At 37.4% G+C, this 17924-nt stretch overlaps 1 protein-coding gene across 4 annotated transcripts in view; it reads right to left on the reverse strand.

Moving 5' to 3' along the window:
• exd3 (exonuclease 3'-5' domain containing 3) overlaps positions 1–17924 on the reverse strand; it is a 45160-nt gene that overhangs the window by 19585 nt on the left and 7651 nt on the right. For all 4 annotated transcript variants that reach the window (XM_023338717.1, XM_014468995.2, XM_023338716.1 and 1 more), the window contains exons 6-19: positions 17855–17908; positions 17549–17688; positions 17077–17183; positions 16915–16988; positions 16722–16760; positions 16457–16623; positions 16075–16228; positions 15793–15991; positions 15598–15707; positions 14455–14638; positions 14107–14276; positions 11639–11857; positions 10840–10893; positions 10600–10731 (exon numbers count right to left, since the gene is read on the reverse strand). In XM_023338717.1, the coding sequence (XP_023194485.1) occupies positions 10600–10731; positions 10840–10893; positions 11639–11857; positions 14107–14276; positions 14455–14638; positions 15598–15707; positions 15793–15991; positions 16075–16228; positions 16457–16623; positions 16722–16760; positions 16915–16988; positions 17077–17183; positions 17549–17688; positions 17855–17908 (1803 nt within the window). The remainder of the gene's footprint in view (positions 1–10599; positions 10732–10839; positions 10894–11638; positions 11858–14106; positions 14277–14454; positions 14639–15597; positions 15708–15792; positions 15992–16074; positions 16229–16456; positions 16624–16721; positions 16761–16914; positions 16989–17076; positions 17184–17548; positions 17689–17854; positions 17909–17924) is intronic.

Consider the following 17924-nt stretch of genomic DNA (forward strand, 5'->3'; position numbering starts at 1 on the left):
AGGCTAGTGATGCTGTGGGCAGAAAGGATTTCTGATAAGAATTCAGTCTTGCAATGAATCTGAAGAAGCCCCTGTTGCAATAGTGTCATGACAGTCTTACGTGTCATGACATGCTAACAGCTCAATACTGTGACAACATTTCACAGAAACATGTCCTAGATGACACCACCAGTTGTAGACAAGCACTGGTAATGCTCATCTTTTGCTTTTGCAGCTTCTTTTAAAATCTCTCTCTCGTCATGTAGACAGAAAGCCAGGCAGAGAGATGCTGGAGTCACAGATACGATCCTTACTCATTGTGATCGTTTGATGGCTACTCTGACAATCATGCAATGCCAATATTACAATTATATGACTATGACTGAAAGTTGTGGGTTCAAATATAATCCCCCCCCCCCCAATGTGCCACTGGGGAAGGCAAGTTCTTTATTTATATATAAATATATAAACACATGAGGTTAAGTTACATTGATCACAGTATCATTATATAATGAAGATGTGATCAAAATTATATATATGTATGTATGTATATATAGTACAGACCAAAAGTTTGGACACACCTTTTAATTCAATGAGTTTCCTTTATTTTCACGACTATTGACATTGTAGATTCACACTGAAGGCATCAAAACTATGAATAACACATGTGGAAATATGCACTAAACAAAAAGTGTAAAACAACTGAAAATACCCCTTATGTTCTAGTTTCTTCAAAGTAGCAACCTTTTGCTGTGATTACTGCTTTGCACACACTCTACATTTTCTTGATGAGCTTCAAGAGGTAGTCACCTGAAATGGTTTTCACTTCATAGGTGTGCCCTGTCAGGTTAATAAGTGGGATTTCTTGCCTTATAAATAGTCATGAAAATAAAGAAAACCCATTGAATTAGAAAGGTGTGTCCAAACTTTTAGTCTGTACTGTATATATACAGTATATACATATATATAAATATATATATGGAAAATATAAAGTATAGAAATGCTCTCAAAGACATATCTCAAGTGGAGCATTACTGCAAAAGATGTAACTCTCCACTTGTCAAAGTCAAACTGTTCGGTCAATAAATAAATCAAGAAATAAATCAATAAATCATTTCTTATTCCAGCACCTATTTCCATACATTTAATATCCTAAAAAGCAGACATCCACCTGTTTCCCATAGTGAAAAAAGTGACGCTTGAGCACCTATAGTCTCAGACAGGCACACAGACAGACAGATTTCTATCATGCACGCACTCATGCACACACAGGTGTCATTGCATAGCTATGCTAACCTGGGGCCAACTTGACTGTGGGAAAAAGAGGCAGATCTGCTTTGTTAAATGCTTGCTGAGTGATTGTTCATCTTCTTTCGTATCCAACAGCTTGCACTAATGTCTGCTGCTTTGTACTTTCAAATGGTTGCGGACTATCATTTGAGAGATTTTTAGTTAAACTAAGAGAGTGAAATTCTGCTAAAGTTTAAGGTCATTATAAAGATTACAATTAATGTATGCTCAAGTAATGAATGAATAAATGATAAATCAGTTAATGGACAGGTTATAAGGTAAATCTGTATAAATACTTGGTAACAAAAACAGCAAATCATTCAATCACATCTACACATGCTAAAGATAAAACCAAGTGACTGAAAGTGTAACCAAGGAGATAAAAGTGACTTTGAAAGTGGCAAGGTCATTGGTGACACACAGACAGCTCTGAGTATTTCAGAAACTGTAAAGCTGCTAGGATTTTCACATACAGTCATATCACTGGCTTAAAGGATGATCCAAAAAGGAGAAAATATCTACTACACAGCAGCTGCATTTACATGAGGGCTTAGTTGTCAGAGAAAGATGGGCAGATTGGTTTGAGCTGATAAAAAGTTAGCAGGAGCTAACAGGAAGTGCAATTCTAGATTATTTTAGAAGTCTTAATGAGGTCTTAATCTACATCATTGATAAGTATGCTGGGGTAGCTTCTGAAATTTCAGGTTTCAAATATTACCGCACAGCTAAAATCAATATTTCTACTTTTAGACTTAGACTGACTTTATTGTCATTTTACATGCACAGGGTGTATACAGAACGAAATTTCGTTGCATACGGCTAAGGACAATGTTTTGAGCTTCCAATGTTGTGAGGTTACTCCAGAATAAAATAAAATACAGTATAAAATATGAATATAAATATGAATATAAAATATAAAGTGCAGGACTGACAGTAAAATAGAAGTTATTTAGCTCTGTACATGTGCAAGGTATAAAGTGGAGACCAGATTTTGAGTGCAGTCCAGTTAAGAGTTCAGCAGTCTGATGGCAAGTGGGAAAAAGCTGTTTCGGAACCTGGTGGACCTGCACCGGATGCTGCGGAACCTCTTTCCAGAGGGCAGCAGGGAGAACAGTCCATGGTGGGGGTGTGAGGGGTCACTGATGATGTTTCGGCCTCGGGACACGCAGCGCTGGGATGAAATGCCCTGAATGGAGGGAAGGGGGGCCCCGATGATCCTTTGTGCTGTCCGCACCACTCTCCTCACGTTCTTCCAGTCAAAGAACTGGAAGTTCTTTTGACTTCAGAAAGACCAAAATCAATTACTGCCAAATGCTGAAATGAACAGTTTACAAATCATCTGTTCATCAGATGATGAACAGAAATCAAATCATCTATTCATATAAATGTCTATAAGAAAGGGTACTTTCAGTGGAAACTGGAAAAACATTACTCCTTACCAGCATCATCACATCATTGCTGTTTAGACTGTTAACATAGTGCTTCTCTGCTTGGTGCTCCAGCAGCAGCATTGCAGACAAGAGAGTTCAGCAAAGTTTAGTGAGGGAAGCTAGAAGTGTCAGTGGATTGTCTCAACATTCTTTGTACATTTATGTGGGACTCAAGAGGGGTATTTTCCGAGTTCCCAGACATGAAAAAAACAAAATAAGAACACTGAAGTTAGACTTCTGACTTATAGTTGGAGTCAGTCAACTTACCCTAAGTTCAGTCTTCAAAATGGGTACATTTAACATTACCGTGAATACTTTTAAGTTCTCACAGTAGTTCTCACAAAACAAATAGGAAATCCCACCATATTTCACTTTCAACCAGAACACTCACAGCTCAAGTGTGACTAAATTTAATAACACTGACTTTCAAGAAAACTCGAACGCAGAATGCGTCCATGATCTGTTTCAGATTAAGGAACAAGGCTCTGGACATTATCAGAAAATTTTCACACCTTCTCCATAGGCTGTTCGCACTGCGTTCAAGCAAACATTACTGGAAAATCAAAAGGAAAACCAGCGGACTGCTACACAGCTTTGTGCCTCAAGCTGTGAAAATCCTACACTGTACTTTATGGCCCTTTTCCACTAGCACCTCATCTCTTGGATGGCTTTTCATTATAACTGAGTAACAGCTGTAGTGGAGTCGTCGTATAGTTAGGCGGTCATAGAGTTTGAAAAGAAGCGCTAAGTGATCAATATGCAACAATAACACAACGATGGAGGACATGAAACCAACCCCAAATGCACTTAGTTGCTATTGTGCTTTATCATAAGTTGCTATTGATTCGCTGGTTGCTCTTGTGATGCAACCAGCCACTCCCCTAACAAATCACTGATATCTCGTTTTCAGACAGACTCTTCAAGCTTTGAACCCTAGCAAGGTAGGTCTAAAGATTAATTCTGGTTGAAAGCTTAGACTTACTTTGCTAGTTTTCCACAGTTTTTACTACTGTAGTACAGTACTACAGTAGTTTTACTACTGGGAAGACATTTTTATAGCAATCTTGTCTCGTTTTGTGGCAAGAAAATGACAAAATATTTTTACTGATTGGTTTGATTGCAATGTAGGAACATGGGTAATGTAAGCTTGAACATCTCTGACCATCTATGCCAATTTTAATGAATGTGACGTTTGCCTATGTACTTTTTAGTATTTTACGATAACAGCACATTTGTTTGGTTTTAAGGGAGGTGGTGTTATATAAAATAAATTTTTTGAGCTTTATATCATCTCATAATGTTATCCCCCTCATCAAAACCATATCTGGATTGTTGCTTTGATTCTTTCATATATGTTCAAGAAATCCTTTAATCTTTCGTGGCAGCAATTCAAAGTGCCTAGATGGCTGCCGCCACAAAGCCCCGCCAATAATTAGAGAGCTCCAGTTTAGAGAGACAGTCTCTAGCCTCACAGAGCACCTTTCCCCTAAGCTTTCCCCACTCCGCTCCTCCAGACTAGCAGCAGCAGCAATTAGCAAATACATAGTGGTACTGTGCATCTGCTGAGCTTATCATACAAACTACTTCTGAGTCCAATGGTCCTAAGAACGGCATAATGAGAAGCACTGTTGTGATGATGTGGTAAAGGCGGAGTATCAGAAAGCAAAGGAGCTTCTTAAAAATACAGAAGCCCAATTTCAAACAATCAATTTGCAAAGTCAAATTTCTTTTAAGTTATTTAAACAGGATTTTTTATAACAACTAAGGTAACATAGATACTTGATTGTATTAATCAAGTAACTATGCATGTGCCTGGAAAATACATAATACTGCCCCTTTAAGAAGAATATTCAGATGAATTATTGATGCCAATCCATCATGCAAATATGCCAGATTTAGGCTTACAAGCTAAAGAAAGAAAAAATACCCCAGACACATAAATTAAAAAAAATGTTGGCAAACGCTTCCCCTTCCAGTGAAGTACTTTTGTGATGTGTGAAGAATAATCTGTCTCCATGAGTCAACTTCTCATTAAACTGAAGAGGTCATATCCACAACAAACATGATTCCCAGCAAAACCTCAGCAAAGTTGCATTAAATTTGTGGTAATGCCTCTTTCAATTCTAAAACTCGTACATCAAAAGTGACAAAACAGTCACAATGGCTTTTGCTGACTTGCCACCCACAATACGAAAAGCATGCTGGGCTTCATACTATAGACAAAGCTCTTTCAATTAATTACTGTATGTGTAGGGGTGTGTGGGGGTGTGCGTGCAGGGGTGTGTGTAGGGCTGTGTGTGTGTGGGTGCCGAACACAATGAGTGAAAGATTGACGTGCTTCCTAGAGGAGCAAAGTCAGTGTGTGGGTTCACTCTGAACACTTTGTGAAACTATGTGTGTGTAACAGGAGATGTGAAACCCTCACCACACACAGTGGGAAATATTTGGGATGGTTTCTCTCGGAATGTCTTGGCCTGCGTATGGAATGCCTCCCGTCCCCCCAACATCTCTCCACCACGACCCCCTTCTCACTGTCTCTTCCTCCCATCTATGAAGGAAAAGGGGTTGTGGAGGATATACAGATACGATCCTCAGTTTTGTCACTGCAGTGCACATGTATGGAACAAAACAAGAAACTTGTTCAGATTTGAGAAAATGTTAGTCTTTAAAGTTTATATAACCAAAAACAAAAGCGTTGATGTGAACCAGAGCCATGTGAATCTAATCACAGTAATTCTGATTTAAAGGTGTGAGGTTGTTTATGACAGTCTTTGACATATCCATCCGTCCTGACACTGATTAACAGCTTGTGAAGGTTAGCATTAACTGTGTCTCAGCCTCTTACATTCCTCCGGTTTCTCAGCTTGCGGCTCTCCAAGAAGATCAAAGGACGGACGAGTCCTTTCTACTGCCCTGCTCTCTTCCACCCCTCCTTATCCTTCACTCTCTCTCTTCGTCCTGCTATCCTTCATTCAATTAACTCACATATCCTTTGCCCAAAAAGCAATCCATTCCAGCCTTTTTTCCCTCTACATCTCTTTTTCCTCCAAACTTTCTCAATTGGTTAAATTTGTTCCCATCATTTTTACCTCCTTGCCATCTCCTCTGTTCTCACCCCCATACCCCCACTCCCCCTCCGTCTCTCCTGCCCCTCCCTCTCACAGTTTGGCGGTTCCTGTTGCTCTTGTTTTCACTTCCCCAGTAGTGCAGTGCGTGGGAACCAGCGCTTTCACTGCAACAGCGTCTACAGCTGAGCCTGAACAGAAGTGCGACCAAGCCTTTTGAGCCTTTGAAGGTTCTGAGGTGCCTTGTGTACAGTATGATGTTATCTGTGCATGTTTGTCAGATCTGAGTTGCGCAGATGCATCACTGTGCTGTGTCTGTTGGATTTATCTCACAGTCGATCTCAACGTGTCTATAAAAGGCTAATGGTCACATTTCATGGAGCTGCACAACCCAACGGAAGTGTGTGCAAGTGTGTACATGCATGGAAAGTTTAGGTGCAGCAGGCATTAGTGGTGGGAAAACAAAGCAACTGTGCAACTATAGGCTGTGCAATGTTAAAATTGTTTCAAATGTTTACACACCTTTGTTAAAATGCCATTTCGTGTAATGTAAATAAATGTGACCATGATAGGCAAATATTAAACCTTTGCAGCCTTTAATATCTTGTCCAAGTCAACAGGAAAACAAGAAAATGTGATGAGGACAAAATGTAAAAAACAAATATGCTGTAATAACTTAGTTTCATACTTATGCAAACACTTAATTTTTGTAGAATGACGCTTTTATTTATATTCAGCATTCAGTATTTTTAGGAATCTATAACAATCCCAACTTGTTGATTTGAACACGTTTCATACCCTGTAGAGTTGAAAAGCAAACCCTACATTTTATCTTCAGCTTTTAACCAGATACCTAAATGTTTTGTCCATAAATCCATCTACCTTTTCAATCCAGAGCATGAGGCAGCCACCACCATGTTTCACTGTCAGTATGCTGTTCGTTTGGGGGCACACACTGTTATTTTTGCACCAAACAAACCTTTTAAAATTGTGGCTCAAAAGTTCAAATTTAGTTTTATCAGTGATTTTCTGAAAAAAACAATTGAAAATATTACATATACTTGTATATTTAGCTAACTATATTTCAACTCCACTACAGACAACAGAGGTTAAAATTAGATGTATTTCATTATTGATTGGGCTTTCTGTTTGCTTTCAAATCCCTGAGGGAAAAACAGTTGTGTGTTTAACTATTTTCAAGCGGTAGCTTTCTGTTGCAGGTTGAGAACGCAATTACTGAAGGAAAAACAGTGATTTTCCTTCACTAATTGATTATAATCGATCATAAAAAGTCATAACTAAGTTAAATGGTACTTTGGATGCCTAAAGTGATACCTGATCTGCTCTCACCAGGCCTGTAAATTCTTTTCAGAAGCCAAGGTATTTCTTCTATTGTTGGCTAAGGTCCAAGAACAAAGTTTTCTTTTTCCTCCACTTTAGTTTACAAGTGCAAACACACACTTGCATGGATATTGCCAGTTACTTTATATTAAGATTCTTCAACTTCATTTGTCTTCATTACTTGTCTGTTGGTAACCAACAGAAAAAAAATCTACTGATCACAGAAATAATTCTGTTTTGGTTTAAGTTCATATAAACACACACCAGCATCTGATTAAAGGTGCAGAAAAACAGAAAAACAAACAGGAATGGTTGAGCTAATCCGGGCTTCAAAAGGACCTGTCTGTTAGTGTGTGACTGCAATAACAAAGTGGATAAAATTAAACTAAACCCCAAACCAGTTACTTCAAAATACAGCTTGCTACAAACCAAAACAAACTGCACAAAGTAGCTGCAACTTTAATAAAGTTTCTTACTTAATCATTGCGCTGCGATTCTTTTTTAGAAATTAGAAATAAAAGTGTCTCTAAATAAATAAATGGCATATGTTTCAGGTAATACTAAAATGACTTTCCTTATGTAAATGTTTCAAAAGACCTCTTATTTTAGATTAAATTCAAAGTGAGATTGTTCATAGTAAATGTAACACAAAACATTCCAACACAAGTAGGTATTTTACTGGAAAAATAAATGAAATGCAGTATTTTTTATTGTTGAAGTAAGAAGACAAACAGTGTTACTTTAATACTTTTGGACTCCAGGGAGTTCTAATACGTCCATCAAAAACACATTTCCTAATGCCTCTAAAATCATAAAGTCATTAAGTCATTGGTTAATCTGGAATTTCTTCTCTTTTACTTTCTTTTTTCATGTGACATTCATCAGTGGTGTATATGAATGAGAAGAAGACAAACGGTGACAAGGGAGGGAAACTGACCCGTCCAACGCTAATCAGAAAGCTTTACAATCAGACAACAAAGGGGTTACGTTTGCCTGGGTGGGCCACAGTGCAGCCCCAGGGTGAGCCTCTCTAGATCTGTGTAGCTCATAAGGACAAATAGCAGGGTACCAAATTGTGTTAGAGTTGTCAAATTAAGAAGAAAAAGTAAAATCAAAATTGAATTTTACGGTAGGAGAACAGTAAAAGACAAACTAGGAAAGAATAAATTCCTTAACAGAGATTCCAGATGTGCTAATGAAGAAAGTTATGTCAGAGCTAAGGATGAAGGAGATCCACCATTAAACTTTTTCTTTCTCTGGCTTTGTTTGCATCTGTGCTGGAGTAATAAAGCATTTAATTCATTTAGAGACACAATTTGCCTCTCTTTATGTTATTTCAGCAGTGAACCATATTCTACCTTATTGTAAATAGTTGTTTAGCCGAGTTTGGACAGAAGGAAGCATCAAGGTGGTCCACATTTGTAACATTTCAAGCCTGACAGAGACACAGTTTGTGGCGTATCTTGATACATTTGTCTCCTCCTCCAGGAGCAGGCAGAACACCCAGGTTTAGGAACCCTCTCGCAAAGATTCCCATTGAAACCACAAGAACAAACACACACACAAACACAGTCACCGGCAAACACAGTTCCTTAAACAGCCACCCACAGAGACATCTGCAGGTCAGGTAGCATAAATCACTAATTCACTGATAACGATATCTGAATTATTCTCCAGCCTCAACAAACATGGCAAACATACAAGTAGTTAAAAAGAATTAGTGTTCAATGATGTGCATCAACAGCAACATTATAAATTACATTTCTTTATTTGATTGCAACTTAACTGTAAAAACTCTGTGAAAAAATAAACTATTAAAAACACTGCCTCTGTGTTAATAGTTTAAAATCACTGACTAAGATAGGATAAGGATTCTTTAGAGCACTCTAGGTTTGAACTGTTATAATTTCTGTAGAATTAAACAACAAAAAGCAGATATTTTTTTACATGAAATTACTTGTGAAAAAGATATGTGTTACTCAAAAATCTTCTGAAATACACATGCTTTCTTTGCTTACTTTCTTTCCATTTTTCTCAAATGCTGTCCTTAAAATTATATTGAGCAAATCATTGACAACTGCTTAGAATATTTCCTTCCACTGTTAAGCACCAGTACAATTCAAAGCTCTGGTGACCACAAGCCAAACGATGTAATCCAGACGTCTGTCCTCCCTACCACATCCTCCAGTCACCGCTGTGGGTCTCAAAGCATTCCCAGACCAGATGGGAAATGCAATCCCTTTCTGTGTCTCCCGAGTCTGCTTCAGGGGCCTCCCTCCATCTGGACATGCCTGGAATACCTCCACAAGGAGGTTACCAGGAGGTATACTAATTAGATATACCAAGACGTTAATCTATAGCTTTCCACACGAAAGCTGTTCCTTTAGTTAATCATTTAAAATGAGCTATTTTTGACCTTTAAACATCACTGTACTGTCCAATTTACTGCCAACAAGACACTAATCACTTTCTCATTCCATCTTTTCCGCATCTTACTCAAACTTTCGTCAACTTAACAACTATGCAGCAGCTTGTTTTAGACCCAGTAGTGTATACAAAGTAAAACATTGCATAGCAATGTGTTTCTGCATAGTTTTAGGTTTTTATCTCCAGGAGAGTCCAACATGTTCCCCATTCACAAACATCTCAGCACAAATGACAGTTTCTCCTCTGATAGCTTTCCCATCCTTGCAAGTTAATCTGTTCTGCTTTTGTTTTGCATTTGAAATAAGAATGACCATCACAGATTTTGTTAATATAAATTGAGAACCCGGTGATTGCTGAACAAGTTTTAAAACTACATTAGTACTTCCTTATTATTCATTTTTAGAAATGTTTTTCCTCTTTCTCATAGTGTGGTTTGATTCAACAACAACAAAAATGTTATATCAACACAGTTACAACTTAATGTAGGATTAAATAAATGTATTGTATACATGCAGTTGTGTAGTGTCTTTATATCAGGATGAAAAAATTTAGTTTTTCCCTGTGTCATCCTTATGACATGTAGAACTGCATAATGCATCAAAAATATCTTGTCCCAGCAAAATCAATCTGTGGAATATTAATAACAAAAAGGACTGTTTATATTCACATTGCTGGATGTAGTCTCAATGCAGTATCTGCCCATATTATCATTATGCAGATTATGCAAAACCTTACATTGGGAAGACAGTGGTTGGCATGGATACAAAAGACAGATGTGAAGAAAATGTGTATTTTATCACAACTAATATGATTGTCATAATGCTTACCATTTGGTTCATTTTCTAATGATTGAAGCCCTAATGATGTGCTACTTACTGTTCATTGCAAAGGTATTCTGCTGTGGTCAGATGAGACCAAATGTCAACTTTTATATATAAGTAAGGCTTTGTGTCTGGGTACAGGTAAATTAGTTTAAATGTAATTAATAGAAAAACCAAGAATTCAACCATTAAACAATGTTTGCACTGCACTAGATTACAGGAGGACAAAATTACAAGGAAACATACCTGACAGCGGCTGAATATGTCACTGGGAGTAGGCTGGACATTGAAGTGTCTTAGGACTCGAATAGCCTGGTCTCTGGCCTTCTCTGAACAGTCTAAGGACAGACAGCGACCTTCACCCACCTGGGAACGTAACTGGAGGACAGTTGAAGCATGTTAACAAAAAATAGGGATAATAATCAGGAGTGCATCCACGGAAACACATTTGGATTTTACATTGCACTTGACTTTGCATGTACTTACAGTTTGGAACGGCTGACCACATGTGAGGATGACACGGCCTTCATCTTGTGCCAACTGAAAGCACACAAAAAAACCTTCCCGTTAATTTACTGCACAGTAGCTGGGATTTCTATTAGTCTGAAGTAACTGTAAGTGCTGAATGCTGGACATTTACCTGGGTCCAGACACAATTTCATGTTAAAATTCCATGATTTTAAAAATATTTCAAATTTATAAGTAAATGGATGCACAACCAAGTGAAAGAATGGATGGATGGATAACTTAATGGGAAAAAGTACAAGCCGTACATCTGCTGTAGCTACATTTAGCAGCTGAATAACACAATCGCAGAGACCTCTAAAATCACAATAAAATGGTGTAGCTGATGATGTCACCAACATTTTTCCAACAATAGGTGGAAACATTCAAGCTCCTGAAGTGCCCAAAAAGGACATTCAGACTTTCTGTGGTTAAGTATGACATCACAAATTCAAACAACCTGTATCTGCAGCGCAAAAGATTTATAAACGTGTCACTTAAGAATCTGGATTGTGGCTAAAAAGCAAGTATCAGTGGTTGTTTGTGTAAACTGGGTGTTGATCATATTACAACATTTGGACAAGATCAGTAGATTTTGGTCTGTCCAAAACCTGGATTATATTTAAGAAAAAACAATACTTTTGTGGTAAAGGTTTTACTTTACAGATTTATTGTTTAGATTTTTTGTGGTATTTTGGTAATTTTTTAAAATATTTTTGGAAGTTTTTCTTCTTTGTGAAAAAAAGAAAATGCACTTCCTCTTAATAGCTTTCTAACCAACCTTTGCTGCCACTCTGTGATCATCAGTGTTTTCCAGCATGACCACATCAACTCCCAAACACCGCAGATATCTTCCCAGTCCTTGCAGCATGTTGTCACACACCACCCGCAACTGCTGGGGGGTTAGGGGTGGAGTGTCTTCTGAGGGCTGCTCGCCACACAGGAGGCCTTTCAGTGTGTCAGAATGAGGGGGACTGACCCTCTGAGCCCCCTGACATTCCTAAATGGACACAGAGAATAATGTGATATTTAACCGATCCCTGTAGGGGGATTTTCTTTTCACTTGCACCTCAGTTCAGAGAGGTCAAAGCACAGGGTGAGTAATACAACTGCACCCCTGGAGCTGATAGGAACTAGTGAAGGGCCTTTGTCAAATGTTCATTGTCTCTCCCTGCAGGCTGGATGCTCAAACCCAGGGCCTTCAGCTGGAGGTTGCCTTTATTCTTTCACAAAAGTCACACAAAAGGTCACAGGTTATCACAGAATTAAGAATTGTCAAATTAGCACAGTTGCTCTTCTTTAAATAGAGCAGGTTATGGTTTCTGATTATAGTCTGGATGTGAGATAACTGCACTACACCAACTCTAAGGAGGATAAATGGTCTAAAGCCATTTCCACAATTCAAAATACAAAAAACAGTAATAGAATTTCTCACTTTTCTGCACTGGCAGCATTTAGAGCAGCACAACATCAGGATAACAAGAAATTTTGACACTTTTCCTAAAATGTTGCCATGATGATAACTATTATTAACCTATTTTTATCAATATTATTTGATTTTTTTAATCATTAATCTATCATATCATTAATCTATCATTAATCTGTAATAAATTTGTATTTGATTGTGTTTTGTCATCCTTTTAAAACTACTGCTAGTTTTAAATTAGCAGGGACTCTCATATCGATTTTTAAAGTGCTTAAGTAGCCCATTAATATGCATTTAAAAATACTACTAAAAATCTATGCCTTGCCTTTCCTCCAATGATATCCAAGTATGAATCTGAAGATCTTTATAAAGATTTTAAACAGTTCCTACTAGGCATATTGCTGGGTTTTGATTTGGGGGTTGCAATTTAGGCATCATTTGTGCACTGTAGGACTACAAATGAATTGCACAATGGAAAAAATAAAGCTAACTTAATCTGTTATTTATCCTGGAGATGCTTTACATGTTCCATTCTCAAAACGTGTTTCACATGAGAAGATCATTGGTGGTGCGCCGCCTCCTACATTCAGTTTTTATGTAAATAATCACTGGTTTCTGTGTAAGTAATCATCATATGAAAACATGAAGACGGGCTAAAGGCTCATAAGAAAGCACTAAATGAGATGCCAAGAGAGTATCTACTGCAGGACAGATGTGCTAACTGCACTTAACCTTTTTGAATAGACACCATCAAAAACCCTTAATTATTCCTGGAATTTATCCCAATCATGGAACGTCTCAGACAGGTTTAGATCCTTAATTCAGTCTTTCTGGGTTTAATTAATCAGGGTTCTGATTTCAGAACAATGACAACTTAACAACAACTTAAAAATTAAATATGTCTTGTAAGACTCAGCAGAAAGTGTCACCAAGTAGACATCCTACAGACAGCCTAAAGATAATCATAGGGTTTAAGTCTGCTTTTCGTTCTTTACACTCTGCTTCCCTATAGGGAGATGGGATAGCAGGAATAATGTCTGGAATGTCTGCCATATCCAATCTTTACTGAGTTTATAAGCATACTTTGCTGTTGCTTAGGGCCCCCTGCTGGCCTGGGGGCTTCAGAAAAACCTGAATTCACCCAGAACTGGTTTACAAATCCAGTAGTTGTGGACATACTATAAAAAAGTTTGAAATTTATGTCATAAGTGAAAGCTAAATTTATAATCTATGATGCTTGTTGTGTCTGAGTTATCAAATATTTCATTAAAATTATTGCATGAAATTTTTCATGCAATAAAATATTATTAAAGGAAGATATTATCTGCGTGGAGATTATGTAGTGTTGCTAAAAAAATTCTTTTTTAACTCCTGTTCAACATTTGAGACTGTTTTATTAAATTTAAATGGAAGTTATATTTGTTTATATTTATGCTATTTTATAACAACACAACATTGTACATTTTTCATGGTTTAAAAAAAATTAATTAAGCTTCACATTCTGGCAATTCTTTTTGACTTCGTCAACAGCATAGCTATAAAACACTTTAATTCGATATCCAAAAAAAATCTGACCATCTATGATAATGCAAGCAGGAGGAATGTTTACACTTTTTACCTGTTTTAAAGTAACATCAATTAAAGTGCCATCATAAAATGTGGCACTATACATTAAGAAATAGAACTGTATTGATGAACTGCTCTTAGACATATTCGGTGACATGCTCTTGTGAAAATCATTCACATTATAGACTAGAATGAAACATATTTCCCCAAATATAAGCAATACGTAGTAGTTACAGAACTCCCAGCTGAGGCATTACCTCTTTCCTAGGATCCTGTGCTGCCTTCTTGCCCCTTTTCTCCTTCTGCTTGTCTTTGCTCATCTCTGATTGGCCTGAAGTGATACTGCGGAGGTCAGCAGGCAGCCCAAAGCTCGCTGGGTTGCTGGAGAGAGCCGAGTACACATCCAGCAAGCAGTAGGCATCTGCCACTAGAGAAGAGTTTGGAGAAAAAAAAAAGAGAAAGAGTGAGGCAGGGCCAATGGGGGTGAATTATCAGTTTGCATTTTGTCAGGGGATAACAAAATAATCTCTGATGTTCTATGGAGAGGAGAGCAGCGACCATCTGGCTCTCTGTTATTGTCTGACTGTGCATGCATAATGCCATACCTGCATATCTAATTTGGCTGATGCGCAGTGGACGCTTCTCCCAGTTAGACATCTGCTCTGTCTTGTCCAGAGGCTTTCCCAGGACCTGCTGCACCAGCAAACTGAGACCTTTCTCTGAACTGTCCTCACAAACTAGGACCTCTCTAGGGGCATTTTGAACTCGATTCACCTTTCCACGTTGAATCTGAATGGGTAAAACACAAAACATACCAGTAGTGTCGGAAGATTGAATATTACCTACGGATGAAAAAGTTTTGTTTAATCTTTTTAGGTATTGGATCTAGAGAGCCAAAAATAAATTTAACCTTCTTCAGTGTAGATGATGTTACTGAGCTAAGAAAAGTCTAAATGAACTACTAATTGTTTATTTGTTTTGAAATCAAAAGCTCTGAAGCCAATTTACCTTTTGTTTTAAAGGCTAAAATTTAAATCTCTGTCCAGTTCTACGTCAGCCCCAGAGACATGAAACATGAAACCTCCATAAAGTTCACGTCCTAAGCACCTCAACTGGTTCCTTTTTCATTGTCAACTTGACTTTCTTGACTTTTTGGTGAAAAGAACAAGATGGATTTAGAAATGACTGCAGCTTTTTGGAAATCTCAGTATTAAGGTAGTAATATTACTTGCAAATATTGTGAAAATAATGAATATAAGGTGCTAAACACAGTTTGAAATTTCAGTTCTGTCATTGTTTTGTTGTCTATAAATAGCGCATGTTCTCTTGTTCCAGTGTAAAGTTGCCTCTACTACTAATAAAAATAAATGATGACTCAAGAAAGAAACGCGAGAAGAAAAAAAAAGAAACAGTCAATTCTAGTTTTAAAAGAGAAATGAAAGGCACAATTTACAACAGGAGATGGGAAATAAACCATAAATCACTGATTGTTTTATCTCTAATAGTCACCGCAATAGATTTTTGGAAACCTAGAAATTATTTTGAAGTTAAGATGTAGAATCTGTTTAAAAGAAGAGTTTCTACTTTGAAAGTTTGATATAACTGGACATTAACAGCCTTAGAATTGCTAACACCATTAGATTACATCAGAAATGTTAAACCTGTAATAATAAAGGGATATTCTGTTTGGCCAACTGATTGATTTAGTTGAGTTTGTAGAAATCGCGTGACTGATGGAATAAAGGCACCTCTTGGTGTACTCTAAGAAGATCGAGCATTCCCTCCATCTTCAGTGGCTCCTCCAATAACTCAGGCCAGGTGGCAGAGAGACACTTCAGATCCCCGGTCATACCATAACCTGTACAGAGATTAAGAGACGTTCTTTGTATTTAAACTCATTCCCTGTATAAAACTGATTACCATTTCATTTGGCTGTTACTTACCCAGTTTCAAAATATTTTGTTCAGAAAACAAGGCCCTGATGAAACCAACTAGATCAGGCTGGTGACAGAATCCTTTTGCGCAAAGGTCTAATAAGAAAACTTGGTCAAGAACAGCGAGTTGTATCAGAGCAACTTTCTGAGTAGCAACACAGCCGAACGTAGGCTGCCACTCCATGTCAACTCCTACTACACCACTCTCCTGGAAAAGGACACACAAAAAGAATGTGTCAATATAAAAAAAAACATATAGAATTTTTTTTAAAAACAGGTAGATCTCTGTACCTTTAGGACAATGCTTTGATATCTTTGCAGAGTTTCCAGCGTATCTACAAAGTGGACTTTGTTTTTGGTGAGAGGTGCCTGGTAGAACTTCTGGCAGTGAGACTGAGGTGGGATCCACTCCTCCTCTTGTGTGAGATCGTTCAAACATATCTGTCTGAGCACAAAGAGAAAACGTGTGCAACTAAAATATAGCAAAGGAATATGAAAAATAGGGGGGAGAACACAAAATATCTATAGAAAGTATGAAATAAAAAAACTGGAAGTTCTTTTAATTATTTCATAAAACTAAAAAATAATTATTGCAAGTGATCTACAATAAAACTAAGATAGGTCACTTAGTTTTATTGTAGGATGTGTCTTTGCATAGTTTTGGTTAACTCACTGTAGGTCAGGTGGCAGACTCTGCTGCATTTCCCATACCCCCTGAGAAAGTCGATTTTTAGGGATATTGTATCTCAGTGACCACTGTGAGGCTTTCTGAAGACTGCTGTGCTTCACCAACAGCTCCACCAAATGGACTTGAAGCTCGAGGTCATCTGCCACCACATACTGTACACATATGAAACAAACTTAAACATTGAACATCTTTAAAAACGTGGTGGTGCAAGAAAAAAGAATCTAATAAGCATAATCAGATTGAAACCTACTTGCATGTGATCTGTCCAATTCTCCTCTGTCATGGTTTTCTACCCAAAAAAAAGCCCACAAAAGAAACCTAAGGTTTACTATTGTCATTATATTTTATAATCTGTGCAGAAATTGACAGTTAAGCTCAATGTTAAGAGTGACTTTAATGCCTTTAAAAGTCTGCAGGCTGCAAGACTCTGCTGCATCACTTACATCCCCAAATGTCTTATACACAAGGTAACGCAGAGAGTCCAGTCTCCTCTTGTGAAGAGCATTTGGACAGAGGCCTATATTGACAAGAAGACGTAGGAGTGTGAGTATGTGGAAAAGGAACAAAACCCATTAAAACAAAGTGACACGTGTTAAGTCACCCACTTTGGTCAATTTTGAATTTTTCCATGAGCCGTACAACATGTCTGGTGAGCATTTTGGGTTGAATCTGTGCCATGTAGTGTTTGGACAGAGACAGGCAAGGAAACTTCCTGTTGAAGGACAAATACATACAGTTATATAAACTTATATAGTGAAATTATAAGGATGATTTTCATTACAATTGTGCGCAAAACGTTTTTGATATTCTGCTCGAAAAACACAATTTTACAGCTATGGAGTTTCCATTAAATAAGAAATTTTATTAAAATTAAACATGAATAATTTTGTTTATGTGACATCATTTAAAGTCAGATCTTAAAACTTACATGAGATATATTAATATTTCAGCCATGCCACTAACACTCATCAACAGTTGTCAGAGAAGATATCACCATCTTATGGAGGCGTTGGAGCAACACCAATAAATATGAAAAGCAGAGTTCATAGCCAGTTCCTACAAATTCACATAGCGTACTTTCTTATGTCTTCCACATTGAAGTCCGGGTGACACCAAGAGTCTAGTAACATAACAAGCTGATTTTCAAGCTGTCTGTGTCCTTTGACAAAGGACTCTGCCAAAGGCAGCTTGTCTTGTAAAATCAGAGGGATAAGCATCTGCAAAATAATAATGGATAGAAAATAGATAGAATTGAAGAAAGAATTACAAAAAAGATCATCTGAGAATTTAACTTTGAACTTGTTTAAAGCTTTCCTTTATAATTTATTGTGCATGGGTAGACAGAACATTAATTCTACATTAAGAAAAAAATCTTAGTCTTACCTCCTCTGTATTTAGTTCAGTCTGCAATCCGAGCTTTATGCTGAGAGTTACCGCCTGTGGGAAGAAAACA

This window comes from Xiphophorus maculatus, chromosome 8 (assembly GCF_002775205.1).
Source record: "Xiphophorus maculatus strain JP 163 A chromosome 8, X_maculatus-5.0-male, whole genome shotgun sequence".
Taxonomy (NCBI): Eukaryota; Metazoa; Chordata; class Actinopteri; order Cyprinodontiformes; family Poeciliidae; genus Xiphophorus; species Xiphophorus maculatus.